The following is a 21,828-nucleotide window of genomic DNA, read 5'->3' on the forward strand; positions in this document are numbered from 1 at the left end:
ACTCATTCGTCAAAAACTCTCATTTAGGATAATAGATTTGGACTTAAATCTATTATAATGATTATAAAAATGATTATAAAATTAGGCCCAGTCGTGTGGCTGCCTTTACTAATAACTGTCATGATTTACAAACAAAATTTTGTACAGTTAGTCCTTGACTTATGACCGCAACTGAGCCCAAACTTTGTTTCTAATCGAGATAGTTATGAAGTGTTTGCTGTCAGGGTTCCAACCAATGCCCTAATTAAATCATGAGCCTCAAGCCAACCTTCAAAAGAAATCCAGTTATTGGACTTCCGGTTGGCTCCGTTGGCGTCAAAGATGCTCCTCCGTGAGCGCCCGCTCCCCCGATCTTGTAAAGCCACTAGAACAGCCGAAAATCAGCTGTCTAGCGGCTTGGAAATTCTCTCCCCGGGCAAAGGGGAGAGAGAAGAGCAGACAGGTGTAGGTAGAGCTCCCCAAGTGCCCCAGGAACAACTCTGGGGCGCAAAGGGCGAGAGCTCCCTGGAAGCCTGTCAAAGCTCCGGATCTGGGGACGCCTCTGCTAACAAGCAGAGCGAGACGCCGCGACCACCTCTGCTAACAGCGCTTGCAATAAACAGGAAATTGAAGCAGGCAGATCAAAGACAGGAGAAATCAGACTGTAAATATCTAAACTTAACTCCAATGTGTATTATTTCCTTCTGAACTATTAAGAGAGGAAACAAGATGGCGATTGAGACTTAATGGGGCGTGGAAAGTGAAAGTTAAAAGGAAAGTTTCATTTTCAGCACTGACAGCCCCTGTTTAAAATTAATTCTGGCATTGAAAGAAAGAGGATTTTAAGGATTTAAGGACTGGAAAAATTTTTTTGAGCTTTGTGGAATTTGTGTTCTGGTTGCTGATTAAACAAAAAATTAAATTGAAAGTGAAAGATGGCTTCAAAACCAATAAAGACTGTTCCTGTTAAAGGAACTGGTAGTGCTGGGAGCTCCCCAGCTCATACTTCCAGATTGCAAGCCCTTGCTCCCCCAACAGAACCACAGACTTTAACACTTGAGATACTGCAGGGGGCTTTAAAAGTTACAGAGAATAAAATTGCCTCTGTGATTGATGAAAAAATGCAGAGTGTTGCAGAGGAAATGGCTGATATTAAAGATTTGATTTCAATTCAGAATAAGGAAATTAGAGAAGATATAATCTTGGCATTTAAAGGTCTGGCAGGTCATATTGAAATTTTGGATGACGAAGTGGATGAATTAAAGCAAGCTAATGAGACTCTAGAAAATAAATTGGAAGAGGCTCAGAATAAAATCGAAAAGGCTGAATCAGATGTAACAATGATACAATATAGAGATATGGAATTTGCCTTAAGAATAAGAGGGGTGAAGGAGAACAAACAAGAGAATCTGAAAGAGATTATGTCAGAAGCACTGGCCCAGATGCTGGGTGATCAAAAAGGTAATTTGGCGTGGCAAATTGACAAAATTTATCGTGTTAATTCGTGGCTGGCTAGACAAAAACATCTACCAAGAGACATTGTAATATACTTTACTACAAGGAGGATACGTAATGAAATTTTACAAGCTACTTTTAAAAATAAGCTTCAAGTGGAAGGGCAGGAGGTTCTGATAATGAAAGAAATCCCCCCTAAAATGCTGAGGGCCAGAAGGGAGTATGCCTTTCTGGTGGAGGAATTGAGAAATCGCCAGATACAGTACAGATGGGAGGTACCAGCCGGTCTTGTGGTGAACTATTCAGGAGAAAGATATCGTCTTAATTCCGTATGGAAAGCAAGAGATTTCTATGTCAATGTATTAAAGGCTGGATACCCAAAATCCCCAGAAGTTAAAAGAAAGAAGGGAGTGGTGGGGGCAAGAAAGGGAGAGAATGAAGATTTGTTGGCACAAACCCAAGGGAGAGTTTCGAATATTAAAGAAGATTTAATACAAATTCAAACTGTTGTTCAAGATTTGGACCTACTCGATATAACAGAAGAACCTAAGGATCAAAGACAGACCCGAGCAGCAACAGCCAAACGTAAAGAAGAATTAAGATTGCAGCAACTTCAGATGGTAACCCAAGAAACCACAAAAACAGAAGCAGTGGGAAGAGCCAGACCCAAAGGTCAAATGCGAGAAAATCATCAACAGATGCTCCGAATGCTTCAGAAGGCTAAAGATGACAACTAGATTTTTAACTTGGAATGTTAATGGCTTGAATTCACCACAAAAGAGGAGGAAAATATTTCATTATTTGAAACAATTTAAAAATGAAGTAATCTGTCTACAAGAGACTCACATCAGAACAAAAGATCAAAAATATTTAACCAATGCGAGACTAGGTGCACATTTTGTTGCATCAGACCCAGAGAAGAAAAATGGTATAGTTATATATTTAAAAAGAGACTTAATTGCTAAATTAATTGAAGCAGATGATCAAGGAAGTTTTATACCAATCGAACTTTTAATAAAAGGAGAAAAAGTACTTCTAACTGGATTATATGCACCGAACCAACAACAGGAGAAATTCTACAACCTTTTACATTCCAAACTGTTACAATGGGATTATAAAACATGTATCTTACTGGGGGATTGGAATGGAGTTTTGGATATTAAAAAAGACAAGAAGGGACCTAAGCAAAATGTCTTAACATGTGCACGACTGCCAAAATCCTTTTTTGAAATGATGGATGATACGGAGCTGAGGGATATTTGGCGAGAGAGAAACCCAGAAGAAAAGGATTTTACTTTTTATTCAGATAGACATCAATCTTTTTCTAGGATTGATTTTATATTAATTACCAATGATCTTTTTTCCAGGGTGAAGAGTACGAAGATATGTCCAAGAGTTTTAACGGATCATAGTCCAGTTTGGATGGAACTGGAGTATGGAAAGGGACCTAAGAGGTCCTGAGGTTAAATGAAAATCTGTTTAGGTATGAGGAAAATATAAAAGAATGTAAAAAATTTATGACAGAATTTTTCACTATGAATATGCATAAGGGTACATCTATGGAAATGGTGTGGGATGCAAGTAAAGCATATATGAGAGGTATTTTGATATATCAGAACAATAAATATAGAAATAAGCAGGGGGGAAAAGGAAGGATTTGGAAGAAGAAATTAAAAAAAAAGAACAAGCTTTGATAGCGAACCCAGCAGACAAGAAAATAAAAGAGGCAATTAATTTACTAAAAGGGCAGTTTAAGATGTTAATGGCAGACCAGGTTGCAACTAATCTACAATATGCCAAACATAATACCTTTTGTAACGCTAATAAACCAGGTAGATGGTTAGCATACTTGTTAAGGAAGAAACAAAAGTCACGGACCATAGAGAAAATAAAATATAAAGGTTTATCAACAAGAGATGATTAAAAAATCATTCTTAGAATTTTATACTAGGTTGTATACTGGTGACAAAATTCAAGATATAGATATAGATAGATACTTACAGGAAGAGAATATTCATATAATTTCAAAAGAGCAAAGGGAGAGTTTAAATCAACCAATAACTTCTGAGGAAATTATGTTTGCCATTAAGCAATTGAAAGTGGGTAAAGCTCCCAGGACGGATGGTTTGACAGTTGTTTACTATAAAAAACTACAGTTGGAAATGGTGGAAACACTTAAGAAATTATTTAATAATATACAATTTGGAGGAGGGGTACCTCCATCTTGGGAGACAGCTTTTATTTCTTTGATCCCAAAGGAGGATCAAGATCACACGTATCCGAAAAATTATAGGCCGATATCACTTTTAAATACAGATTACAAGATTTTTGCTAAAATAGTAGCAAATAGATTAATGACAGTTATGCAACAAGTGATCCATCATGACCAAACTGGTTTTATTAGTGGTAGACAAATGAAAAGTAATGTAAGGCAAATTGTTAATTTGTTAGAGTATTTGGGGAAGAACAACCAAGTCCCTGCAGTGTTAATATTTCTCGATGTGGAGAAAGCATTTGATCGATTGAACTGGCATTTTTTATTGAAATTAATAGAAAAGATGCAATTTGGAGAATGTTTTACACAAGCTATTAAGGCAATATATCAGAAGCAAACAGCGCAAATAATAATTAATGGTAGTTTAACAGATACTTTCAATATAGAAAAAGGAACAAGGCAAGGATGTCCCTTGTCTCCATTATTGTTTATCTTATCGCTGGAACTTTTGTTGAGTAAAATACATGGGTCAGATGAAATAAAGGGAATTAAAATTAGGCAGCATGAGTATAAACTACAAGCATTTACAGATGACTTGGTTGTTACTTTAACCCAACCAGTACAATCAGTTACAGGTTTAATGGATATAATTAATCAATATGGACAAGTATCTGGATTTAAAATAAATGCAGGTAAAACAAAGATAATAACTAAAATTATGACTATAAATCAAAAAGAAGAAGTAGAAAGACTAACAGGATTTGAAATAGTAAAGAAGGTCAAATACCTAGGGGTTTATATTATGATTTCAAATGTGAAATTATATAAGCATAATTATGAACCGTTGTGGCAAAAAATATAGAAAGAGATGGAAAAGTGGAAAAAACTACAACTGTCTCTGATGGGAAGAATAGCCGCAGTAAAAATGAATGTTTTGCCAAGGTTTTTATTTCTTTTTCAAATGATACCAATACTTAAAAAAGATGAAAATTTGAAGGAATGGCAGAAGGGTATTAGTAACTTTGTTTGGGCAGGAAAGAGACCATGAATAAAGCAAAAGATAATGCAAGATATATGTGAAAGAGAAGGTCTCAAAATGCCCAATTTAAGACTGTACTATGAAGCAGCTGCCCTTTCAGCAGTTAGTGATTGGATGAATTTAACAGAGGAAAGAATACTAAACATTGAAGGATATGGTTTGGTTTATGGTTGGCATACTTATCTATTATATGATAAAAGAGTGGATAAGACCTTTAAAAGTCACATATTAAGGAATGCTTTATTGCATGTCTGGAAAAAGTATCAATATAAATTAAACGATAAGTTACCAATGTGGACAGCACCCAGACACGCGATAGAGAATATAAGTGTAGAGCAAAAACAAGATGAGATTATATATAAGGAGCTTCTTTATAAAGAAAGAGGCATACTACAATTAAAATCTATGAATCAATTAAGAGAAGAAAGAATAATTAAAACATGGTTTCAGTATGGTCAGCTTCAAGCCAGATGGAGAGAAGATCAAAAAATTGGTATTCGGCAAGAGGATGAGAATTTGGTAAAACAAATTAGAGATAAAGGCCAAATGCATATAAAAAGGTTGTATAATGCACTGGTTGAAATAGACTCAGAAACAAAGCTAGTTAAGGATTTTATGATAAAATGGGCACAAAATATTGGAGAACCAATAATGATGGAAACATGGGAAAAAATATGGGTTAGAAATATAAAATTTACGCAAGCCCAATGTTACGGGAAAAGAAACGGGACCAGGCCGAAGTTCTTCAATGCAGGAAAGAGTTTCTTGTGCACGGTTCAAACAGTCCAAAGGCAAACAAAAGTTTGAACCCCGAAGGGTCCTTTGTGACAAGTATTTATACAATCCAACTACATATGCATATCAGGGAACATTACATTTAACACGTAGGAACTAACTTCCATCAGTTTGCAAGGATCAAAGAGGAGAGGAAATAATAAACACCCACTAACACATTCATGTTCTCTGGTCAGTGTCTCAAGACAAAACATAAGAAGATAAGGGACAGGAAGACGCCTCAAGGGTAATAAAGGAAGCAGCATTTGTTATCTGGGGATATACATGACATTTGGGGTGCAATAAACAGTGAATAACAGGATGCATTTGTTTTGGGTCAATTTACCCTTTTACCTTCGGTAAATACCTTCGTCAATCCAGCAACCTTTTATCGGCACAAAAGTCAGCCTTGGCCAAAGTTTTGGGCCTTTAATATTTGAAGTTTAGCAAATATCAGAAGTTGGTCTGCCTCATTTCCCCCCTTTGTGACTCCTCTGATTTATCCAGAAGAGTCACACATTCAGGTTCCTCTCCTGGCTGGAGTCGTTCATATTCACACATAGCCATCACCTGAGCAGTTGTCTTTCGCTCCACCAGCAAGGATAGACTTCTGGAAATGGTTTTAACAAAAATAGGCAGGACACAGGGGAGAAAAATACATCCTACAGCTATTAAGCCAACAAGGCCAATGATGGCTTGAAGACCGGGTAATTTTGGCCACCATCCCGAAAACATGTTTCCCAAATTAAGACCCCTCCAAGTCTTAACTTTTGGGCCTTTAATATTTGAAGTTTAGCAAATATCAGAATTTGGTCTGCCTCACCAGAACTTAAGGGAGAATTTTTATAAAATGTTTTATAGATGGCATTTAGATCCTAAAAAGCTAGCCTGTATGTATTCAAGTTTACAACCTAAGTGTTGGAGATGTGAATGTGAAGATGCTACATATTATCATATATGGTGGACATGTAAAAAAATTAAGGCTTTTTGGATAAAAATATGGTGGATTATTCAAAATATTTTAAAGAAAAAGATAAAATTTACCCCACAGTTCTTTTTGTTGGGCATAGTTACAGATTGTACGGTTATAGAGACTAAGCTGATTTTAAATTTAATAACAGCAGCTCGACTTTTGGTGGCGCAGTACTGGAAGAAAGAAGATTTACCTACGATTGAGGAATGGATGTTAAAAGTAGTGAACCTGGCAGAGATGGCAAAAATTTCAGCGTATTTGAAAGACCATTCAAATGAAAGATATATACTGGAGTGGAGAAGATGGATTGACTATATTCAAAACAAGTATCAGACTAAAAAGCTTCAAATAGCCTATGAATGAAACATTCAATTTAGTTTTTTAGTTTACGTCTATAGTTTGTTTTTGAACTATGTGGAGTTAAGGACCAAGGGAGAATTTGGAGTCTATAAAATGTTAGCACATTTTAGTTTATGATTGTTAAATGTTATACCCTGTATTTGCTCTGGGAAGTCCGAGGAGGGGGGTGGGGGGAAGGGGAGTTTCTGCTCTTTACCCAAGATGCCTCTGATAAGGGGTCCACTTGATCAGGTATTGGAGCTGTCTCCTGTGCTACCTCAAGTTGAGCATGCGGTTTGGCTCAAGACCACAGAGTCCAGGGCCTCACGGGGTAGTTGACCTAACCACGAGTTTTAAAAGGCTGCTATGGAATAACGGGTGTATCTTCCCTAGCAGTCGGGGCAATTTTAATTGCACCATGACTGCGTTGATAGTCTTCACTATGGGGAATGGCCCCATGAACTTGGGTCCCAGCTTCTTGCTGGGGAGTTTTAACCTCAAGTATTTTGTGGAGAGGTAAACTTTTTCCCATAGCTGGAATGGCCATTTGTCTGCCTGTTTCTTATAGGTCTGCCCCACTTTAGCTAACACTTTCTTGACATTTTCCCATGCTGTTTTCAGTGTTGACAGCCAGTTTGTCAAGCTGACTGAGGAGAGGGGATCCCTTGGATATTCTGCCATTGGGACAAAGTCCATGCCGCTCACTACTTTGAACAGAGTTAGTCCCGTGCTACTGGGTACAGCATTATTGTATGCAATCTCAGTGAAAGGCAGGAGGTCTGCCCAATTGGACTGCTGATAGCACACGTAACACCTCAGGTACTGTTCTACCGTGGCATTCAGTCTCTCTGCCCCCCCCATTGGTGCTCAAATGATAGGCCGAGCTAAGACCCTGGGATGATCCAATGGACAAACAGGAACTACCTCCAGAATTTAGCTGTGAACTGAACCCTTCTGTCTGAGATAATTCTTTTTTTTAAAAAAAAATAAATTTTATTAATTTTTTCAAATTATAATCAACACAAGACAAAAACATTGTTTATACATACAAACAAAAACCATACATTCCCCTCCCTCCCTCCCCCATTCATAACAGTAAACATAAAAAAACACATCTATCCCGGCAGATATTGTTCCTGCCCTCATTGGTAAATAATTATGCCCACAACACAGGATAAGGTAAGTAATCCCCAAATGTGATTTTCATACAATTATCTTTCAATCTAAATAAGTATATCTCTCTTCATATTAACATAGGCCCTCACTTTATCTCAATTCTTTTATTCAACCACTGATACCAACTGTCCCAACTTTGAAAAAATTTAGAATCCTCTTTCAACATATATGTCATTCTGACTTCCGGTTTGGTCTTCGTCGTCGCCAGACAGTCTTTTTTTAAACCGCCAGCCCCGCCGTCTGTAAAGAGCCGCTTCGAGAAAGGAGAAGCGGCTTGAAAAACTCCAAATCCTAAAGGAATTGGGAGCAGAGCCGGCGAGATTTGGTTGAGCCCCTGTGAAGCCCCCAGACTGCTTTTTTTGCTTCTGGGGGAGGAAACAGGCGAGGCTCCCTCTCCAGCCCGCCGAAGCTCCGGACCTCGGGGACGCTTCTACTTTGTAGAACAAGACGGCGTGACCATCCTTATAAGTGAAAACAAAGAAAACTTCCTAAGTGAACAGGGTGAAATCGGGACTTGAACCTCAAAACCGCAAGTATTTGTGCTGTGTTGTGCTAGCCCTGTGATTGAATGTAAGTGAGAGATTGAAAGTTTCCTGAAAATGGTGCCCGGCTTCAGCGCAGGGGAATGCTGAAAGCAAAAGTGGATTTGCCTAGTTACTTTAATATGCTACAAAGTCTCATTGCCTGTAACAATTGAAGAGAAAAGACCAATTTTTTTCCTAAAAATAAGCAAGCTTGACTTTTACTTAACTCTATTTCTAATTTGACCAAACCTGGGGGAATTTTTCAGAGGACTTTGTGGAGGAAGAAGGGAAAAAAGGACCTCCTTTCTTGAAAAAGTTAGGCTACGTGGCAGAATGGCTTCTAAACAACCTAAGCAAGATATGAAGGCGGCAAGGGGGGGGGATCCCCCATGCATAAGCCGCAACAACAGCCTTCTAGCCAGCAGAGCCAGAGAAAGGAGATTGATCTTGAAAGTTTGAAAGAGTTTATTGCCCAGGCTTTGATGAAGCAAGATGAAAATATGGATGAGAAGTTTAAAAAATCTCAACATGAAATTAAGCAGGAGATTAAAGAAATCAAAGAGGTGGTTCAAGAAAAATATGACAAGGTGACTAAAAAGTTAGTGACAGTGATGACTGGTCTCTCAGAAGCAGTAGTGCAAACTGATAAGAAAGTAGAGGAATATAAATCTGAAATGGATGTTAAAATGAAGGAGGCAGACCATAAAATCTTTAATGTTGATAATAAAATGCAAAGGATGAAAAATGAGCTGACAATGATGCAATTTAGGTCTATGGAATTTGCTATAAGACTTAGAGGAATAAAAGAGGATATTAGAGAGGATTTGAGAAGGATTTGTGCTGATGCCTTAGCTGTGATGTTAAAGATCAGTCCTGAAGAGATTTTTTGCAAGATGGACAAAGTCTATAGAGTGAATTCTTGGGTGGCTAAACAAAGACAATTGCCTAGAGATATGGTAATATATTTCACAGATAGAAGAATAAGAAATGACATTTTGCAAAGGTCCTTTGTTTCTACTGTGCAAGTGGATGGAAGAGAAATTGGAGTTTACAAAGAGCTGCCACCTAAGATGTTAAAAGATAGAAAGGATTTTGGATTTTTAGTGTCTGAACTAAAGAAACAGCAAATTCCATTCAGATGGGATGCCCCAACTGGTATAATATTGAAGTATGAAGGAGAAAGGTATAGATTGAACACAGTTGAGAAAGCGGAAGAATTTTATTCTACAGTTTTCAAAAAAAACAGGCACAACATCCCCACGTACATCCTCAGTGTTGGAGATAAAGGAGAGTGATAAGGAGAAGCAGTTTGAACAAGAGACTGAGGAGCAGTGCAAACAGATGGAGCGGGAGGCAATGGAAATGCAGGGAGCTACAGGGGGATTTTTAGATGAGCCTTTGTTAGATCTCCCTCTGGAACCTGTATTTAGAGTACCCACAAATACAAGAGAAGTGGCTTTGGACCTGGCCCGGATGGCTGAAGCTAAAGAGCAGTGTATAACTCGAGCAGTTTATAAGCAATTTAAAGAAAAACAACAACAGGAGAGGTCCAAGCCGCAACAAGACAAGAAGGGAGCTAAGGGTACACAAGCACGTGAAGCCATGGGGGGAGCTAAGCCGAAGACTATTAATCTGGAGGAAAGTCTTCAGCAAATGTTCCTATCGCTTCAAGAGGCTCCAGATGACGATTAAGTTTTTATCTTGGAATGTGAATGGATTAAACTCACCACAGAAGAGGAGGAAATTATTTAATTATCTGAAACAGTTTAACAATGATATTATTTGCTTACAAGAAACCCATATTCGAATACAAGATCAAAAATACTTAATAAATTCTAGATTAGGAACACAATTCATAGCTTCTAGTTCGGAAAAAAAGAATGGAGTAGTGATTTATAAAAGACTATCATCTAAAATTATAGAAGCAGATGATTCTGGGAGGTTTATAGCAATTGAACTTTATACAGAAAATGGTCCAATTTTGGTGATTGGAATCTATGCTCCTAACCAACAACAAGAAGATTTTTATAAAACATTGTATTCTACTTCAATATTATACCAGTTGGGGCATCCCATCTGAATGGAATTTGCTGTTTCTTTAGTTCAGACACTAAAAATCCAAAATACTACAATGGGACTATAGATCTATTTTAATTATGGGAGATTGGAATGGAGTAATTGATCCCAAAATAGATAAAAAGAGTATGGCAAAGTCAAGGAATAGACTGCCACAGATTTTTTTTGATATGAAAGAAGATTTGGAATTAAAAGATATTTAGAGAATACATAACCCAAAAGACTTGGATTTTACCTTTTTCTCAGACAGACACAGATCCTTCTCTAGGATTGATTTTATTTTATTATCATCTGACTTACTTGCAAAAATGAAAAAAAACAAAGATTTCCCCAAGGACTCTAACTGATCATAGCCCGGTATGGATAGAAATTGAAATGGGAAAGATTGAGAGAAGATCATGGAGAGTAAATGAAAATCTGTTTAGATACGAAAAAAATGTAAACGAACTTAAAAAGCAAATGAAAGAATTTTTTGAAATGAATTTGAATAAGGGTACCCCTATTGAAATCATGTGGGATGCGAGTAAGGCATATATGAGGGGGGTGCTTATTCATATGAACTCTAAACATAGATTAAACCGACAAAAGAGAAGATTGGAAATGGAAGCAGAGATAAAAAAGAAAGAACAGCTACTTATAAAGAACCCAACAGATGAAAGAATACGAGGAGCTATAAAACTTTTGAAAGATCAATTTCATATGCTTATGGCGGAGCAAACAGCAACTAATTTACAATTTGCGAAACATAATACATTCTTTAACGCTAATCTATCTGGACCTGTACCAGTTGGGCTTCAGGCAGGGGTACAGCACTGAAACGGCATTGGTCGCGTTGGTGGATGATCTCTGGAGGGCTCGGGACAGGGGCTGCTCCTCTGTCCTAGTCCTATTAGACCTCTCGGCGGCTTTTGATACCATCGACCATGGTATCATGCTGCAGCGGTTGAGGGGGTTAGGAATAGGGGGCACCGTTTTGCGGTGGTTCTCCTCCTTCCTCTCCGACCGCTCGCAGTTTGTGTTGGCAGGGGGACAGAGGTCGACCTCGAGGCATCTCGCATGGGGAGTGCCGCAAGGGTCGGTCCTCTCGCCTCTCCTGTTCAACATTTATGTGAAGCCGCTGGGTGAGATCATCCGTGGTTTTGGGGTGAAGTGTCATCTGTACGCTGACGATACTCAGCTGTACATCTCCATCCCTGACCACCCCAACGATGCCCTTGACGTGATGTCCCGCTGCCTGGAGGCCGTACGGGCCTGGATGGGGAGGAAAAGGCTCAGACTCAACCCCTCCAAGACCGAGTGGCTGTGGCTTCCGGCGCCCCGATATAGTCAGCAGGTGCCATCGCTGACTATTGGGGGTGAATCCTTGCCCCCCACAGAGAGGGCTCGCAATCTGGGTGTCCTCCTGGACGCACGGCTGTCTTTAGAAGAGCACATGACGGCCGTGGCCAGGGGGGCCTTTTATCAGGTTCGCCTGATTCGCCAGTTGCAGCCCTTTCTGGATCGGGACGCCTTGCGCACGGTCACTCACGCCCTTGTCACCTCCCGGTTGGACTATTGTAATGCTCTCTACATGGGGCTCCCCTTGTAGAGCACTCGGAGGCTCCAACTGGTCCAGAATGCGGCCGCGCGGGTGGTTATGGGTGCAACCCGTTGCGCCCACGTGACACCCTTCCTGCGCGAGCTGCACTGGCTCCCAGTGGTCTTCCGGGTGTGATTCAAGGTGTTGGTTACCACCTTTAAAGCGCTCCATGGCATAGGACCCGGGTACCTCCGAGACCGACTTCTGCCACCAATAGCCTCCCACCGACCAGTCCGCTCCCACAGAGAGGGTCTCCTCCGGGTGCCATCAGCCAAGTTATGTCGGCTGGCGACACCCAGGGGGAGGGCCTTCTCTGTGGGAGCCCCAGCCCTGTGGAATGAACTGCCCCCCAAAATACGAAAGATTTCCGACCTCCGGGTGTTTCGCTGCGCTCTGAAGACCCTGTTGTTCCGCCAGGCAGGGCTATTAACATAACGTTTTAAATTGGGGTATTTTAAATTTCTGGGATTTTAATTGGAGCCTAATTATTTAATGATTTTAAATTTTAAATTGTTGTCGTGTTTTTTGTGTTTTTAAATAGGCTGTACACCGCCCTGAGTCCTTCGGGAGAAGGGCGGTATAGAAATAAAATTATTTATTTATTTATTTATTTATTTAATAAACCGGGCAGATGGTTGGCCTACACATTGAGGAAGCGTCAGAGTACACGGGTCATTGATAGTATTAACATTGGAGGGAAGGAAATTTTTCAACAAAAACTAATCAAAGAAGCTTTTTTAGATTATTATACTAAATTATACGCTAAAGATGAAATAAAGACTGGACTTATAGATAAATATTTAGAAGAAAAAAGAGTTATAAAAATTTCTAGTGATCAAAAGGAAAGAATGAGTCAACCAATTATAGCTGAGGAGATTATTGCCGCAATTAAGCAATTGAAAACAGCCAAAGCACCAGGGACGGATGGCTTAACTGCGGTGTACTATAAAACTTTACAAGCAGAAATGATTGAACATCTTAAAGACTTATTTTGTAGTATATAACAAGGGGGTAAAATATCTCCTTCATGGAAAGCAGCTTATATTTCACTGATACCGAAAGAGCAAGCAGGTCTTAAAAAACCTGAGAATTATAGACCAATATCTCTTCTGAACAATGATTATAAAATTTTTGCAAAAGTATTAGCCAACAGATTAATGCCAGTTATTCAAGAGGTGATTCATCATGACCAAGCTGGATTTATAGAAGGCAGATACATGAAAGATAATGTAAGGCAAATAATAAATTTACTGGACTATCTTGAGAAGAATAAACAGATATCTGCAGTGCTGGTGTTTTTGGATGCGGAGAAGGCCTTTGATAGAATGGATTGGAACTTTCTATTAAAGACTTTGAGAAAAATGGACTTTGGGGATCAGTTTATACAGGCGGTTTCAGCAATTTATCAACAGCAAACGGCACAAATTATTATTAATGGAAGTCTGACTACAAATTTTAGTATTGAAAAAGGAACAAGACAAGGTTGTCCGCTATCCCCATTGTTATTTATTTTAACATTAGAAGTCTTGCTGAATACAATACGGGACTCAAACTCATTACATGGCATAGTTATTAGGCATGATGATTACAGGATCAGGGCATTTGCAGATGATCTGGTTGTTACCCTTACACAGCCGATGGAATCAATAATCCAGATGAAAGACATTATAAAAGAATATGGTATGATATCAGGATTTAGGCTGAACCAGAAAAAGACTAAGATGATTGTTAAAAATATGACACAAGATTGGAAGCAGGAACTTGAAAGCAAGGCAGGCTTTGAAATAATATCAAAAGTTAAATATCTAGGAGTTCAAGTTGCAGATTCAAATATAAAATTAATTCAAAATAATTATGAGGTGTTGTGGCGAGAGGTACAAAAGGATATGGAGATTTGGAAAAAACTGCAGCTGTCGTTGCTTGGAAGAATAGCAGCAGTTAAGATGAATGTTTTGCCTAGATTTCTTTTTTTGTTTCAAATGATTCCGGTGCTTAAAAGTGATAAGCAATTGAGAGAATGGCAAAATGGATTGAATAAGTTTGTTTGGAATGAGAAAAAGCCGAGAGTTAAACAGAAAATTATTCAAGATGTTCCAGAAAGGGGAGGCCTTAAACTTCCAAATCTACAACTGTATTATGAAGCAGCAGCTTTGACTTTAACAAGTGACTGGTTTGGAAGGATAAAGACTGGAATACTGAATATAGAAAGTCATGATTGAATTTGGTTGGCACGCATATTTATTTTATGAGAATAAAGTAAACAAAGTATTCAAAAGCCATATACTTAGGAACTCTTTGATGAGAGTCTGGAAGAAGCACCGATTCAAATGGGATTACAAAATACCGTTATGGCTGGATCTTGGTTATATCATGTGGAATACAAATATAATGTCACTCGGGGGGGTTTTATACAAAGAAGTTCTTTTTATGGATGGGGGCAGATGGCAATTAAAGACATTAGAAATGCTGTTGGAAGAAGGGATTAATTTAACTTGGCTACAGTATAATCAACTTCAACTGAGATGGAAAGAAGATCAAAAAACTGGTATAATGATGCATGAAGAAGAATTGGTTAGACATATAAAAGAGAAAGGTCCAATGCATATTAAGAGGGTTTATAATGTTTTGTTAGAAAGGGATTCGGAAAATGAGTTGGTTAAAGATTGTATGATAAAGTGGGCACAAAATTTTGCAGAGCCAGTGATGTTGGAAACAAGGGAAAAAATATGGGTCCAGAATGTTAAATTTACACAGTCGCAGAATTTGAGGGAAAACTTTTATAAAATGTTTTATAGGTGGCATTTAGATCCTAAGAAATTGTCTTGCATGTATCCTAATGTTCAACCAAAATGTTGGAGATGTGATTGTTTAGATGCCACATATTATCATATATGGTGGACCTGCAAGAAAGTGAAGGCTTTTTGGATAAAAATTTGGTGGGTTATGCAAAATGTTTTGAAGAAAAAATTACAGTTTTCTCCACAATTGTTTTTATTGGGTATAGTTAAGGGTTTTACACTGGGCGAAACAAAGCTGATATTGTATATGGTTACAGCAACGAGATTATTGATAGGTCAATACTGGAAAAATGAAGCTATGCCTACTATTGAAGAATGGACTTTGAAGATGGCCAGTTTTGCAGAGGTGGCGAAGATTTCAGCATATTTAAAAGACCGAACTCTAGAGACTTATGTATGGGAGTGGAAAAAGTGGATAGATTATGTGCAGAATAAATATCAAACTAGGAAATATCAGATAGCTTTTAGCTGAATGAATGTATTATGTAGGGATAAATTAATTGAGTTTTATGAAAGTATAAATAGTATATAGGGGGTGGAGGGGTTTAAGCTTTATAAAATGTATTTTTTGATTAGGATTTTATTTTGTGGAAGTCCTGGGGGGGAAAGGGGAGGCCTAGGGAGGGCATGGGGGGGTCTGGGGGGGGCGTGGGGGGGAAATTGGGGAGAAAATGTATTTGTAAAACTTTTTTTTATTGAAAAAGTTTTTCAAATACAAATTCCCCCCCCCTTTTTTCCCCCTCCTCCCTAACCCCCCCCCCCACCGTGGCTTCTTCAGAGTACAACCCAAATTCATACCAGATTATATAATACTTTACCATCCCCTTGCTCCATCCCCCATATATTGACCCTTTCTTTCTAATAATGTTATTATATCCCCCTTATACTATACAGTTTGGAATAACATTCTACTATAACATTATATAATAACTCCTAATTTAGCATAGTAATATTATTATATCCCCCAATTTAACAATTTCTACTCATGATCTACTCTTTTACTCCTCCCCCATACATATATCTCTTAAATCAAATCTTTTTTTTGTATATTAATATAACATTTCAAAGCAACCTTCCACTATAAAACTATATAATAAATCCTAATTTAACATTTATTCAACTCATAGTCTGCCCATTTCCTCCACCCCCATAGATATATCTCTTAACTCAAATCTTTTACATATATTCATATCTGAACATAATATCCCTTTTCTTCAACTAAACAATCAATAAGTTAACCTATCTCCACCCACATTCCCACAGAACAACCATACATAATAATTCTTGATCTCTTTATTCTTCTGCCCACACCACTAAGAAGTATTCCCTTATATAAATAAAATCTTCAAATAACTTTAAGCTTGTAATCCATATAATATCTTCTGTAGTGTCTTTTAGCTGGATTGTTAACTCCATCACCCATATTAGGGTAACATCACATCCTAATTCCAACAGTATGGTCGGTATCTTCAATTACCATCTGCCCCCATCAACAATAGATGACTTGATATATAAAAAACAACCACCTGAGTGACTTTATATTTGTATTCCATATAGTGTCTATAGTAGTGTCTTTCATCTAAATTATTAATTCCAACACTGTAATAGGGTAACAACCAGATCTTCTGCGTGCCCCAATCCCATAACTCTCTTGCCTTGTAGCTCAACATAAACGTAATACATTTATCAAAGAATCCAAAATAGATAATTCCAATCCATTCAGTTTAAGGCCCTTTTCACATCCCAAAAGTACAGCACTGCAAAGGTCTGTCACTGTCCTCAGAATAATATAAATCAATACTTTGCCTCAGCTATCTTGTCATATATTCAATCATCTCTTAGATAACTGGCATTGCACTGTTGTTTAGTTTAAAAAAAATTGTTTTTGTAAGACCTGCTTCTTCTTTTCTTGACTTTTTGTGGGTTAGATCTCCATCTTAATTTCCTTTCTATAAATTGTGTATCAACTATTTGGTTTTCATGCTGATCTATAACTTGATCTTGTTGGTTTTGCTTTTGTGGCTTAAGTCTCCATTCTGGTTTCTTTTCTTTGAGTTGTATATCAACTGATTGATTTCTATGTTGGTCTGTAACTTGATGAATCATCATATTAGAATCCAAAGCCGCCTCTCTTGTATTTATAAATAGTCCAGCTGTAACCTCTGAAGGAGAATCCAGAAGCTGCTCATCTACAAAGTCCTCTGTAACTTGTTGTTTTTCCATTACTTCCATCTCTTTCTGCTTATCCTGAATTTCTATCTCTTGTTGATTTTGCTTTTCTTTATTCCACTCATGTATTATACATGAAGATGTTGAACCCATTTTAAGAACCTTATAGTAAAATTCTTCTGCTTTTTCAACAGAATTTAGTTGATATCTTTCTCCTTGATATCTCAATATTATGCCAACTGGGACATCCCACCTGAATGAGATGTTTTGTTTGTTTAGCTCAGTCACCAAAAATCCGAATTTCTTTCTATCTTTTAATATCTTGTAAAACTTTTTAAATAAAAAAAAAACATATATGTCATTCTATCCGCCTCAGCGCACTCTAATACTTTGTTTATAATTTGGGCACTAGCTGGTATCTCTTTTCTTTCCACTGTTGGGCGAACACTATTCTAGCTGCGACTAAAATACATAGAGTGAGATACCATTTTTTCTTGCTCAGCCCCTCTGGGCAAATACCTAGTAAATATATCTCAGGTTTCCATTGGAAGTCCACGTTAGTAATTTCTTTAATCCAATTCTTAATCCTTCTCCAACATTTCTTTGCCATTATATAAGTCTACCATTGGTGAAAATACGTACGTACATACCTCTGGTTTTCGCACATTTCCAACATAACTCTGTTGCACCCGGAAACATTTTTGTGATTCTTGCTGGTGGGAGGTGCCACCTATACACCTATATGCATTTTCCTTGAAAGACGTTGCCATAGTCATTTTAATATTTTCCCCCTACATTTGTTGCCATTTTTCTAGGGGGATCGAGTACCCAAAATTCCTCTCCCAGACAATCATAGTGTCTTTTACAACCTCCTCTCCTATCATTCGCTCAAGCAATTGTACATACATTTTGGTTATGTATTTATGGTCCTCTCCCAATAATATTTTATCAAAACTCTGTTCCATCACATATATTTTAATTTAATTTAATTTAATTTCCAATTTATATACCGCCCTTCTCCCTGAGGACTCAGGGCGGTGTACAGCCAAGATAAAAAACATAGAATACAAACATTAAAACATTTAAAAATATATATAAATTTTGGCCCGAAAGTTAAGAATCACAGACTAATTAAAAGAATTTAAAAATTTCTTCTCAAGCCAACCCGGCTTGCTGAAAAAGATGGGTATTCAGGGAACGACGGAAGGCATTGAGGTCATGGATTCTTCTTATCTCCGGGGGCAACTGATTCCAGAGGGTGGGAGCCCCCACAGAGAAGGCCCTCCCCCTGGCGGCCACCAGCCTACCTTGTTTGGCTGATGGCACCCTGAGGAGGCCCTCTCTGTGGGAGCGCACGGGTCGATGGGAGGTCGTCGGTAGCAGCAGGCGGTCTCGGAGACAGCTAGGCCCTATGCCATGGAGCGCTTTAAAGGTGATAACCAACACCTTGAAGCGCACCCGGAAGACCACCGGGAGCCAGTGCAGCTCGCGCAGGAGCGGTGTTACATGGGAGCGCCATGTTGCTCCCATCACTACCCGCGCTGCTGCATTCTGGACCAGCTGGAGTCTCCGGGTGCTCTTCAAGGGGAGCCCCATGTAGAGAGCGTTGCAGTAGTCAAGGCGAGAGGTGATGAGGGCGTGAGTGACTGTGCACAAGGAATCCTGATCAAGAAAGGGCCGCAACTGGCGAATCAGGCGAACCTGATAAAAGGTCCCCCTGGTAACAGCCGTCAGATGTTCCTCCAAAGACAGCTGCATATCCAGGAGGACTCCCAGATTGCGAGCCCTTTCAGTGGGGGCCAAAGACTCGCCCCCAATAGTCAGTGATGGAGTCAACTGACTATATCGGGATGCCGGGAGCCACAGCCACTCAGTCTTGGAAGGGTTGAGCTTGAGCCTGTTCCTCCCCATCCAGATCCGCACAGCCTCCAGGCACTGGGACATCACTTCAAGGGCATAATTATCCCATAATTATCTCTATCTATCCATGAGATCTTTATATCTAAAAATATTATCCTGTTTAAGAGTTGTTGGGTATGTCATCGCTTCTATTGCTGAGAACCAGCTTGGGATCCTGGTATAAAAATTTCCACTAATTATGTCCCAGGTTTCCAGCCATATTCGCCTTAGATAATGTCTCTTGAAATACTTATACTGTTGAACTTTCTCTCTCCATAGCAGTGCATGCCAGCTGTGTTGTAGGCAGTGTCCTTCTAAATCTAATAAAGACCCCCTCTTCAATAACACCCAATCCTTCATCCAGGCTAGCAGTGAAGCTCGATAATATAGTTCCCAGCAGGGGAGACCGAAGCCCTCCCCTCTCTCTATGCTCTTGTAACATTTTGAGCTTCACCCTAGGCCTCTTCCCCTGCCAAATAAATTTCAGCATGACTCGATCCAGACCTTTAAAAATCCTTTTATCTAGCCTCGCCGGAGCTGATTGAAATAAAAATAGCCATTTGAGCAAAACATGTGTCTTAATTGCTGCTATCCATCCCATCAAAGACAACTGTAAATTTTTCCACTTCTCCAGGTCTCTTACAGTCTGATTATATAGTTTAACAAAATTGTCTTCCTTAATTGTAGAGCATCGGGCTTTTAGCCAAATTCCTAGATATTTGATTTTATTTACAATTTGAACATCCAATCTAGATTCTAGTATATCCTTCTGCATTTTTGGAATATTTTTGACCAATATCTTGGTTTTGTCTTTATTTTTAACCCAGCCTCTCTACCATATTCTTCTATCATCTCTATCAACTCTGGGCCCGACTCCAGAGGGTCTTCTAAAATGAAGACGAGATCGTCTGCGAATGCCTGTATTTTAAATTCCTGCCTTCGTACTTTGAGTCCTTTAATTGCCGGGCTATTCCTAATTCCCCTGAGCAGGGGCTCCAGTATCAGAATAAATAAAAGCGGGGAAAGCGGGCAACCCTGTCTCGTACCCCTACTAATTATAACCTCCTTTGTTTTTTCCCCATTAACTAAAACCCACGCCATCTGGGAAGAATAAATTTTTTGTATCGCCTGTGTAAATTTTTCACCAAATTCCATTTTACGAAGCTGGGTTAACATAAATTCCCAACTCACGCTGTCAAATGCTTTATAAACATCTAAAAAGAGAAATGCCATCTGTTTGTACAGATAGTGTTCATAAAACTCAAGAGCATTTAATATTACTCTCAGATTATCTCTCAACAATCTATGCGGTAAGAAACCATTCTGGTCTCTATGTATAAACTGATTTTAAAAAACCTGTAGTCTTTTTGCTAGGATGGATGCAAACAATTTATAATCAGCATTCAGCAAGGCTGTTGGTCTGTAATTCTTAATATAAGTCGTATTGGCCCCTTCCTTAGGAAGGAGAGATATACGTCTCTTCCCAAGATTTTGGCATTCATCCATCATTCAACACTTCGTTAAAGACATCGCACAACTGGTTCCCAATCACTTCCCAAATTACCCTATACACCTCTACAGGCAGTCCGTCTGTTCCAGGGGTTTTACCACTCTTCTGTTTTTTCAGACTCTCCTCTATTTCCCCCTCTGAGATATGTCTGTTTAGCAGATCTCTTATCTGATCTGGTACCCCTGGCAAGTTCTCTAGGAAACTGAATTGCTGTCGACTGGTATCTTCTCTTTGATATAACTCCTGAAAAAATTCATACACTACTTCTTTTTTTTCCCCATTACTGGCCATTAAATGGCCCGATTTATCCCTTAACCATTTAATCTTTCTGCTTTCTAGTTCCTTTTTCAATCTGCTTGACAACCATCTTCCCGCTTTATTGGCATGTTCAAAATAATTTTGCTTTGCTCTCCGAATTTTTTGCACTAACTCAGCTTGGTCCAATAAATTCATAGGGTGTCTCACCAATCCTCTTGCTTCTTTTGCTATCTTATCTGTTGGTTCCTTTTGTAATCTCGTTTCCCATTTCTCCAACCTGTCTGCCCTCTCTAGTCTCTCCTGCTTATCTTCCTTCCATTTTTTAGCCATATATTTAATCACAACCCCTCTCACCACTGCCTTAGCCATGTCCCATATTATTTGTAACGATGTTTCCTCTCATCTATTCTCCTGGAAAAAAAGAGCCAACTCCCGTTTTAACAGTTCCACAAAATCCTTATCCTTGCATAATTCTGCCCTCATCATCCATCGTCCTCTGCTGTGCTCTCCTTTCCAGGCAAGCACTAAAGGGTTGTGATCTGCCCAATCATTCCCTAAAATTTCAACCTCTCGTACCATTTCTCCTAATTCCAATTACATCCATATCGTATCAATGCAGGACCATGAGTTATGCCTGTGAGAGAAAAAGGTAAACTGTTCCCTTGTCGGATAAAAGTTCTGCCACATATCCTGTAATCCAAATTCTTCCCTTAATTGATTCCAAGTTGCCGGCAATGTCTTCCTACCTTTCTTTTTCACTCCCCCCTGCCCTTTCCAGATTTATAATCCTTCTCCCTATCCATTATACCATTAAAATCCCCCATAATACAAATATGTTCGTATTCTAATTCTATCAATTTTTTATATACCCTTTTATAGAACTTCCTTTGATTACTATTAGGAGCGTAAATGCCCACCAGCAAAATATATCTACCATACATTGTTACTTCCACCATTAACAATCTTCCCTCTTCATCAGAGTATATCTTTTTCGATTCTATGTAAGTTTGAACATAAATTGCCACACCCTGCTTCTTTTAGTCTGCCAGAGATACATATAACTCC

At 38.8% G+C, this 21,828-nt stretch overlaps 2 protein-coding genes across 5 annotated transcripts in view; one reads left to right on the forward strand and one right to left on the reverse strand.

Moving 5' to 3' along the window:
* TRAK1 (trafficking kinesin protein 1) overlaps positions 1-21,828 on the reverse strand; it is a 495,341-nt gene that overhangs the window by 196,654 nt on the left and 276,859 nt on the right. The gene's annotated exons all lie outside the window — the stretch shown is intronic.
* Positions 915-3,200, forward strand: LOC148114235 (uncharacterized). Its single transcript, XM_087894143.1, has one exon. The coding sequence runs from the start codon at positions 915-917 to the stop codon at positions 2,169-2,171; it is 1,257 nt and encodes a 418-aa protein (XP_087750269.1). The 3' UTR covers positions 2,172-3,200.

Source organism: Pantherophis guttatus, chromosome 4 (genome assembly GCF_059756535.1).
Source record: "Pantherophis guttatus breed Tessera chromosome 4, ASM5975653v1, whole genome shotgun sequence".
Lineage (NCBI taxonomy): Eukaryota > Metazoa > Chordata > Lepidosauria > Squamata > Colubridae > Pantherophis > Pantherophis guttatus.

Excerpts from the sequence above, each read along its gene's own strand:
- LOC148114235 (XM_087894143.1), top strand. The coding sequence starts at position 915 with ATGGCTTCAAAACCAATAAAGACTGTTCCTGTTAAAGGAACTGGTAGT.